Source organism: Lichenostomus cassidix, chromosome 7 (genome assembly GCF_008360975.1).
Source record: "Lichenostomus cassidix isolate B80296 chromosome 7, HeHo_3.0, whole genome shotgun sequence".
In the NCBI taxonomy this organism is placed as follows: Eukaryota; Metazoa; Chordata; class Aves; order Passeriformes; family Meliphagidae; genus Lichenostomus; species Lichenostomus cassidix.
Genome location: NC_139488.1, coordinates 17,008,604 through 17,017,930, shown reverse-complemented (window position 1 = coordinate 17,017,930; position 9,327 = coordinate 17,008,604). Strand labels below are relative to the sequence as shown.

The window sequence follows — 9,327 nt, the reverse complement described above, 5'->3', positions numbered from 1 at the left end:
TCTTTAATCTCATAGTTCTCACTTAGTCACAGTTCCTTTTTAATACTCTGTCTTGTGCATGTGTCAGAGGACTCAAATGCAGCCTATAGGATGGGGCCCACATATTCTTCATGCTCTGCTCAGCACAAGATCAAAACATCCCCACTACACCAACACAGCACAGTCGTGTCCATGCACACACAGATGGGGGTTTCTGAGCGAGGAGGTGGAAAATTACCATCTCCATGCCCATTGGTAAAGGAAACACTGTTTGTGCTTCCCACCACCTGGTACAAAATAAAACATTTCAGGCTAGCAAGACATATTACCAAATTACACCTTGTTAGTTAACAAGAAACACAGTAAACGCAAGTCAAAAGAAAAAAAAATAGTGTTTTATTAACTACCACACTGTTATAATACACTTTAAACGTACAATAAGGTAGCCTTTAAATTTGAGGTGGTTTTAAGAATAACAAATGAACAGATTTCCAAATGTTTGTAAATAGGTGAACTGCAGTAATTATTGTTGTACATTTTTTGAAAATGGTATAGCACTTACAGACTGGCTATATAACTTCATTTTGTACATTTTCTATAATTGAAAATATAAACAGTAATTAAAAAATAAAAAGAAAATTCAGCATAATAAAAAACATATATGTTTATCAGTTAAATGTACTGGATACATACAATTTTTAAGGGAAGAAGCAAAAAAGGAAAGATGGCTGATATTTAAATGCAGATTGACTAACCAAAAACTAAACAACAAACAAATAAAAACCTCATAAACCCCCTAGTTCACTATGACTATATCCATATGTTTGGGAGTACTGTCAATATGGAAGTGATTTTTCTTTTGTATTTGCATATGTTATATTTTACTGGTAATTTACATGATGGCTTTTAAGGCCCTGGCAGACAGATGTTTTTTTGGAAAAAGATTTGAAAAAAAAATCACTGCTGAGACGCAATACACCTTATTTTTGGTCCTCCAATGCTCAAAAGAAGGGATATACTTCACTATAACATTTGCCTTACCACCCAAATGCTTCAACCTATACATATTTATTTTTCTTAACATTTTAAGCTTTTTAAACATTGGTTATATTGCCCACCTTGGTTATTGAAAGAATATTAACAAGACATCATTTTGGCAAATTAAATCTTAAACATGGCTTTTCAATAGGATTTAAAAGGTGACTATCCCTAGAGTTCCATGTTAAAATGTAGTTTGCAAAATCTTACAAGAGTAATGCTTAAAATATTGTACATAGTTAACCTAATTAAAATAATTAGCTTCAAAATGACAAGTTGATGAGCTAAGTAAAGCCTACACTATGTAACATTTGCTTGGAAACTTGATTTGTCAGTTATGCATAATAAAAATTCCAGTCATCAAGAAAATTACAAAATTTCTTTTATCATAATGTGATTTCTTTTCACCCATCAACTTCTTTTATCTTACAATAGATAAATACCAACATGTTCTCATTTTTTTTACACTAAACCACACAGGATTGATGCATTTGGTTAGACTACCATTTCCATCGTTAAATTCTTTTTTTTTTTTTTTTAATATAACTTGGTAAAATTTCATCTCTTCTAGATTCCAAAAGTACCTACAAAACCCATGCAATTTTACCATTTTAATATACTATGGAATATCATACAAAGTAAGGCATTTCAGTGTCATGTATAACCAAGTTACTGTCAATCCAAAAATTTTTGCACATCAATAAAAAGATATCTAAGAACTTAGGAACAATATTCTTCTCACTACTGTATAAAAATAACCACAATTAATAGGTATCTTGTGTAATATTTACTCCATTGTCTCGTTTCCCGAAACTGTGACAAGCTGTAAAGGTATTTCAGTGTTGGTAAGAATATCCTGATTGCTGGTGCCAGATGTATTAACAGTTCCTATTCCTGAAACAGAACCTTGTTGAATATTTGCAAGGATAAGTGTTGTTCCTCCTGCAGTAATCAAAGTATCATCAGATGTTGCTTCTACTGATGCCAGCACTGTACTGCTAGAGTGAATACCTTTTTTATTCTGATGCGTTTTAATGTGTTTGGCAAGATGGTCACTCCTCATAAAGCGTTTTGAACATTCTGGACAGACAAATTTCTTCTCACCTGTCAAAGAAGAAAAAATGTTCAAGAACATTAACAAATTAAACTTACTGCTTTTTAGAGTCAGAATTCTAACAAGAATTACACTGAGGAAGAAAGTAATCCAACAAAATAAACTTGTGTGTTACATTTCTTGACACCTATACAAATCCTTTATATAAGAACCTATTTAATTTTCTGTGTGTCACTGAGTTTGGGGAGATCTCTCAGGCATGCTAGAGAATACAGCTGTCTCAGACCCTCAGACTGCTAAGTTTCACTGCAATTATTACCAATAAATAACTTCTAGGAGGAGAACAAAACCTACAAAATTATGGACAGGGAGGACTACATGACCTAGAGCAGAATCACACTTGAGACTGACATACAAGATCATAGGGTAATTCAGTTTTGAAAGGACCTCTAAATGTCTGTATCCCAATCTCTTTCTAAGCAGTCACCTATGAAGTCAGATCTGGTTGCTGAGAAATTTATCCAGTTTTCCTAAAAACCTTTAAGGATGAAGACTGCAGGAACTCTACGGGCATCCTCTTCTAGTGCCTGGCTATTCCCACAACCAAAAAGTTTTTATTTATAGCCGTTCTGAACCTGTCTTATTTCAACATACATCTGGTGTCTCATCCTTCCATCTATTCACCATCAGGGAAAGTAACTTTGTCTTCTTAATGGTGGCCTTTGCAAGTAACTAGAAAATTACTACTAAGCTCCTCTCTACCACTACTGTTCTCTTAGTGCATCTGAATCCTACAGCCCTTGCTCATAAGGCAAATGTTCCAGCTTCCTGATCATCTTAGTCACTTATTAGTGAACTCAATCTTGTCATCAGTGTCTTCCTCACATTGGGTGCTGAAAACTAGATGCCATATTCTAGATGCAGTCTAACCAGAAGAGGGGGATAATCACTTCCCTGTGACCAGGCTCTTTGCTTCTGTTGACACAGCTCTGGGCATTGTTGCTGCTGGCTCTTGATCATGTTCCACTTGTCTATCAAGACTCCCAGATACTTTTCAGTAGAGCTGTTTCCAACCTCTCCCTGCTTAGCCTGTGTTGTTCTAACAACACAGGAATTATCTGTGATAATTCCATCCCAGGTGCAGTACTTTGTGACTATTCTTGCTGAATTTCCTAAGGTTCCTGTTAACCCATTCCTTCAGCCTCAGTCCCTCTGAACAGCAGCCTTGCCATCAAGCACCTTGACTGGTCACCCCAGTTTGGGGTTATCCACAAACCTAAGAAGAATAAACTCTGTTGACTCCTCCAGGTCAGTCACAAAGATTTTAAAAGAGGTCAAAGGATAGATCTCTGCAGTTCTCTGCCTTTTACTGATAGGCACACTAGAAGCCATTAACCACACACTCTGAACGTGCCTTTTTTAAAAAACCATCAGTCTGTCTATCCAGACAAACTGTAACACTCCAGCTTGGCTTCAAGCATCCAAAACGTGTACACAAAAGCACACCATTAATAACAACATGGAATATTTTCCACAGACATCCAAAGACATTTTTCTAAGCAATGTAAATGCGGCTAAGCACAAAAATTATTTACCTATGGGTTTTTCAAAACTATGAGTTTAAAAAGTAAACATCCTGTAGAATGCAAATATGGGTTTAGTTTGTAGGAAAACAGGTAAAACACAATAGATTTTAAACTAGCTGCTCCTTGAAAAGGTGGAATATCTACATTAGTTTCTTTTCTGTGTATATATATATACACAGAATATATCTATTTTTTCCTGTATATATATACACATATATATATAGGAGAAATGTGAACCTGAAGTTCCTAATGGCTGGTCTAACCAGGAAACTGAAAGATGTAGAATGATGCATCATCACATGCTCTTCTTTGATTTTAGCCATGATACCTAATCTCCAGGCCATCTAGTCCCCTATTTTTCTTTTTCAAAACAAGAGAAAATTACTGCAGTTTTAGGATAGAAAAGGAGTTATAGTCTGGTTCAAACAAATGAAGTGTATTGCTGTGCCTGAATCAAAGTATTCTGATTAAGCTACATTAAACATCAACTTAAATGTCAGTTGTGAATCAAGAGGTGGCTGTTTTATCTCCTCAGACCTACCAAAGATTCCAAAGCATATAAATGCCAATAAGTATTAGCTGATTTTAGGAAAATCACACTGCATTAAAACCAATCCAATTCAAAGATCTGTTCTCCTCTTAGAAGTTAGTTATCCAAGCCCTGTCCACAGCACTGGTTTAGTCAAATACACCAGAATCAAAGACTGGAAACCTGTGTGCGTTCTTCGGTGCCGCTGGAGCTCATCGCTGCGAGTGAACCTTTTGCCACAGAACATCCAATTACAGACAAATGGACGCTCTCCAGAATGCCAGCGGAGATGAGCTCTCAAATGCGAAGTTTTCCCATACACTTTGCCACATCCTGGTATGTGACAAATGTGTTGCTTCTTTTTTCCCAAGTTGGAGCCTCTGTTAAAAAAAAAAAAAGAAGAAGAGAGATAAGTTATTCATTCTAATACATTCCTCCTAAATACAGGTCATACATATCCATGGGGCTACAAATACCATGATGGATCTGCAAACCAACCTGAGTAGCTTCATGTTTTTGTTTCCAGTGCAGCTGGATTCCAGTACACTCCATAAGAAGCTGAAAATAATTTCTATAATGCTATCCCAACTCTGCAATAAACTATAAATTCAGCTGTATGTGAAATGTATGTGATAGAAGCATAATCTTTAGGAAGCATACATGTATATGAAGTTGGAAATACAGTTATTACAGCAGTCTGTACCACTTTGATGCTGAAGTGCCTATATTTTACATTTCTCCAAGTTTCAATTTTTACCATATCAAAGATAGTTTTGGCAAAGAAAAACAGAAATTACTGCAACTGCCAAAACGGACACTGGAGATTTGGCAACTCGGTAGAGAACAGATGGGACTTTTGGCATCTTGGGGAAACCTGAGAATCAGTTTGAGGTTTGAAGACAAGCACACTAACCTGAATGCTTTCACTAAAAGATGTGGAAGCTGATCTTGCTGACTTTTAAATTAATTAATTGGTTTTTCAGTTCAGTTAAAAAAAAAAAAAATCCATCGCAATGAACACAGAATTCACAGATCATATAATCCAGACTAGTGAATTTGATGCTTATTTTAAGATGCTCTCTCACTAAAAGGGTAGGTGATTGATTCAGGGGAAGCACCTGGCACAACAGCCTAATTTTTTTTTTTAATCAAATCATAGAGAGATAAGAGAAGACCCAGCGAAACAGATCAGTCTGGCCACTGCAGGTCATCATGATTGATTTTAGCCAAGTGTTTGCTGCTGCTGAAAGGGGCACTTGAGGGAATAGGTCTGGCTGACAACACAGCTACATGAATGGTAAATGCCAGTACAAGGGAGGAGACTGGAAAACGCAGCCAAGCATCAGGCCACCTTATTCATCACCAACATTAACTTAAAACACCTTAAGCAGATTCTGAAATCACAGTCTTGGGTGCTCCATCCTCCATGACTGATTATACAATTTTCAGTTGCCTCACCAGGGCAATTTTTTTCTTTAAACTGGGTGCTCAGCTTCTGGTTTACATCTAATGAAGGTTCAGGGCAAAGTCCATACACACTTCAAAGAGCCAGCAATTGCAGCAAGCATTTCGGAACCTGCACAGAAATGAACTCATTCTAAAAACTCACAGTATCTAAAGGGGATTCCAGCCTAACCACATATGTGCCTAAAACATTACAGACAGTCCAGAAAATTAAGGAGATAAAATTCCATTAACTCCTAGAAAATGTTTTTAAGAAATCTCAATACAGAGCAATCTTCATAGTGCTTCATTAGTCATTGTCTCAGAAGAAAAAACATCACTTTTACTTACTAAATATTTGTCATGACAAATATAAGTTTTGATTTCAGAACAAATTCAATGGCAGCAGAAACAGAGTCCTGAAGGCTTTTGATCCTGCTGTTGTAGCAGGAGAGTCATACGAGTAATTCATTCTCCCACCTTTGCCAAATGTACTAGTGTCTTCCCTTCCACAGTAATCAGCACAAATACTTTGTAACTTGGCATGCTGTAATACACATATTGGGTGAAATCACATCAAAATTCCCTTAGAATAATTTTAAGATGCCGAAGTTAGTAATTTGAAATTGCTTCATTGCACCTTTACTCTAGACTGAAGGAAGCCAAGGTTCAACTCATGGTCATTACTTGCATAGGTGGTATAGAATACCTAATTCTAAGCACCTCACCTAATTGGAGACAAAATTCCTTAGCACACTCCAAAGTTCCAAGTGAGGGGAAAGTTAGGGAGCCATAGAATGAAACCCACAAGACTACTGTGAATTAGAAATTAAGTGTATTTATTCTACACAACTTCATATGGGCATCTGCATGTTTGTTTCATGTGCGCTCTAAACTGACAGGATACAAGCCAAATTCTATCTAGACACTTTGCAGCTGTGACAATCTGGCACTATGCCCTAACACATCATGCTAAGAGGCCTTTCTTGCTGCACTGGCCAATAGCCATCATCACTGAATAAAAGAATATGGATATATCCAGCCTACTCCTTGAGTGGAGTCTTAAAAACAATTAATATTAGAGTATTTCCATAGTACATTTTAGCTTTACAAAGATTGGAAATGACCTTTCTCAATAACGAGGCAGACTGCCACCATTTCTGCAGGAAGCACCTTCATCCACTGAGAAACTGGACTTTATATTCAGCAGTATTTCCAGGAACAACATTAACTACTTCAAGTGTAAAACACACACTTATTAATTATTTTTAAAATGTTGGTTTTAGAGTTACATACCTGAATGGCACTCAGAAGCACAGTTCCTCTTTAGATCAGGCAGTAGTAGTTATATCTCAATGTAATTCCAGATGTAATTGTTAGGAGGGTGAAATCTCTAAATCTAACTGAGAGGAGATTAAACTTTCTACTTAACTTCATACACCCTAACTAGAAGCCTAATACATCCTGTTTGGAACCAGGGTCATCCTTTGAGGCACATGTGTCTCTCTCCCCCCTTGTTTACTCTCCATTTACTATATAAGCTTGGGGCTAAAAGGTGTTAATTTACAAATCTAATACATAATCTTCATTTCCTTTCCTTCCCACCATGTAAGGCAAAAATAATAGTGGCTTCCCACTTCACAGAACTGGTACAAATCTGAAGACTGCAATGTAGTTCAATTCCTGTACCAAGAGTCAACCCCCCCAAAAAAAGCCAACAACAAAAACCACAAAGAACTTCTCAACTCCCCTCTGAATCCAGAAAATAGAAAATGGAAGGAATCCCAAAACCAAGGCTATACAACAGATTAAATTACGATTAAATCTGCTTATGTGAAGCCATGTACTACATTTTCCTACTCTATTCAGAGCATGGGAGCAATAGTATCAACTGAGTGAAACACTATTCAGTTTTTGTAGACTGATTTAAAGTGCTTTTCTTGTTTTACTAGTTATGTATTATTTATGTACTACCTTACTCATTTTTCCAGGGTTTTTTTTCCTCATCATGGGTGCTGACAACACTCACAGTATCTAAGCAATTCACAAATATTAATGGCTTTATGATCTTAATGTTTCAGTATGGTGAACCTGAACTAGGTACAATCACTTTGTACATCGAGCTATGAGGTAGAAAGAGATTAAGGCCAAAATTGTCAAACACCCACCAGCTTGAGGTGTCAAGTTCAATACAGCAGAAGCATATTTTCTTAGAGTACTGTAGATGTTTACAGTCTGCTCAAACTTCTTTATAGGAATGAACTCAGTACTTCTGCACTGGAAAAGGGAGGATATATACACATACACCTCCAAAGCTTCAGAGCCCTGTTGCTGCAGTATCTCATTCCTTTTTAACACTTCCCAATTTCTGCAATAAGTGAAGCAGGTGACAATCACTACACAGCCCTGATTCACTCCCTTCGTATCAGCCATCCCATGCACAGAATGGCACTGAGATCATATGAAAAAAATAGTACGCAGTCAAGTAATTAGAAACCAAGTGATAATGCATATGCACAAGGGATTAAAGTTCCCCAGGATATCTTAACTTAAACACTTGCTCATTTTTAAATTTTGTAACTTTAACATCACTTTAAGAATTATGAATGCTATCTGAAAACATTTACAAAAGCAAATGTCTTACTTTCTGAAACTCTGCAAATCTTCAGCAGAGTTGAAAGACAAATCAAAACTCAGAATTCCAGCACTAGGGATAAACAGGTAACTCTAGCAGGTATGGAACATGATCTACACTCAAATGTTCCTCCAAGTGGGCTTATTCCTTTATCCTAAACTCTAAAGGAATGCTACATTCTGGTGGGCAAGTTGCTCCAGCAACTGTAAGCACTTTCACTCTTTTTCTGTTTCCACACCATTGTCTCTTTCATTATCCTGTTTCTCTTCCAGTTCTAATTCTTCTCACATCCTGATTTCTTGTCCTACTTTTCCTAGTTACTTTGTATGTTTAATGCATCCAGGCCTTCCTGTACAATGGATTTCAGATTCTCATCTACCTAAACTCTGTCCTAGCTCCTATCTCAACTCTTTCCCAAAATCACGTATCAGAGTTTTCAGTCAGACTACACCCTTCTTCTCCAGACTTCCTAACCATATCTCAAAAAGATTCTCTTTTCAGCTGAAACTTTAAAATTTCATTTTATAGCAATTCCACTCAGAAGGAAGAGGATTATACAGTACAGATTTCTAAATTAAAGCCACTGTATTTTGGAATAGAGCATGAGGGAGATCAAAAACGTGGAATCCCTGTTACCTAAGAGTACAGGCAGTGCAAATGACATTTTCAGACTTTTCTCCTGAAATAAAGGAATCTCAACCCAGGGTGTACTTTGGGCAGATTTTCATGGCAGAGGCAGAGTTCACCAAGAACTTAGAAATGTCTGTGCCATGTTACAGTGAACTACACATAGCAATTTAACAAGAGGGAGCCAATAGATAAAGATGCTTTATAACCTGCAGATATGATCACTGGCTTTGTTTGTGATGTAAATGCCTTTTTGTCTTAAACACTTAATAATTACTCAGCATGGCTGCCTGAGGTATTACTTCCCTGTGCTTGCAAGGAAGATATGTAGAACATACAGCAAGAACTCACAAGAGATTTGACAAGACACGTAACTCAGCCAGTACTATTAGAACTCTTAGTGCCACAGGACACAGACAGGTTCTTTAAAGACATT

General features: G+C 36.8%; 1 protein-coding gene across 2 annotated transcripts in view; it reads right to left on the bottom strand.

Annotated features, from left to right (window-relative positions):
* Positions 1-352: 352 nt before the first annotated feature.
* Positions 353-9,327, bottom strand: part of SP3 (Sp3 transcription factor) — a 34,274-nt gene continuing 25,299 nt past the window's right edge. For both annotated transcript variants that reach the window (XM_085066430.1, XM_085066431.1), the window contains 2 exons: positions 4,370-4,566; positions 353-2,121 (listed from right to left, as the gene is read on the bottom strand). In XM_085066430.1, the coding sequence (XP_084922556.1) occupies positions 1,805-2,121; positions 4,370-4,566 (514 nt within the window). In that variant the 3' untranslated portion in view covers positions 353-1,804. The remainder of the gene's footprint in view (positions 2,122-4,369; positions 4,567-9,327) is intronic.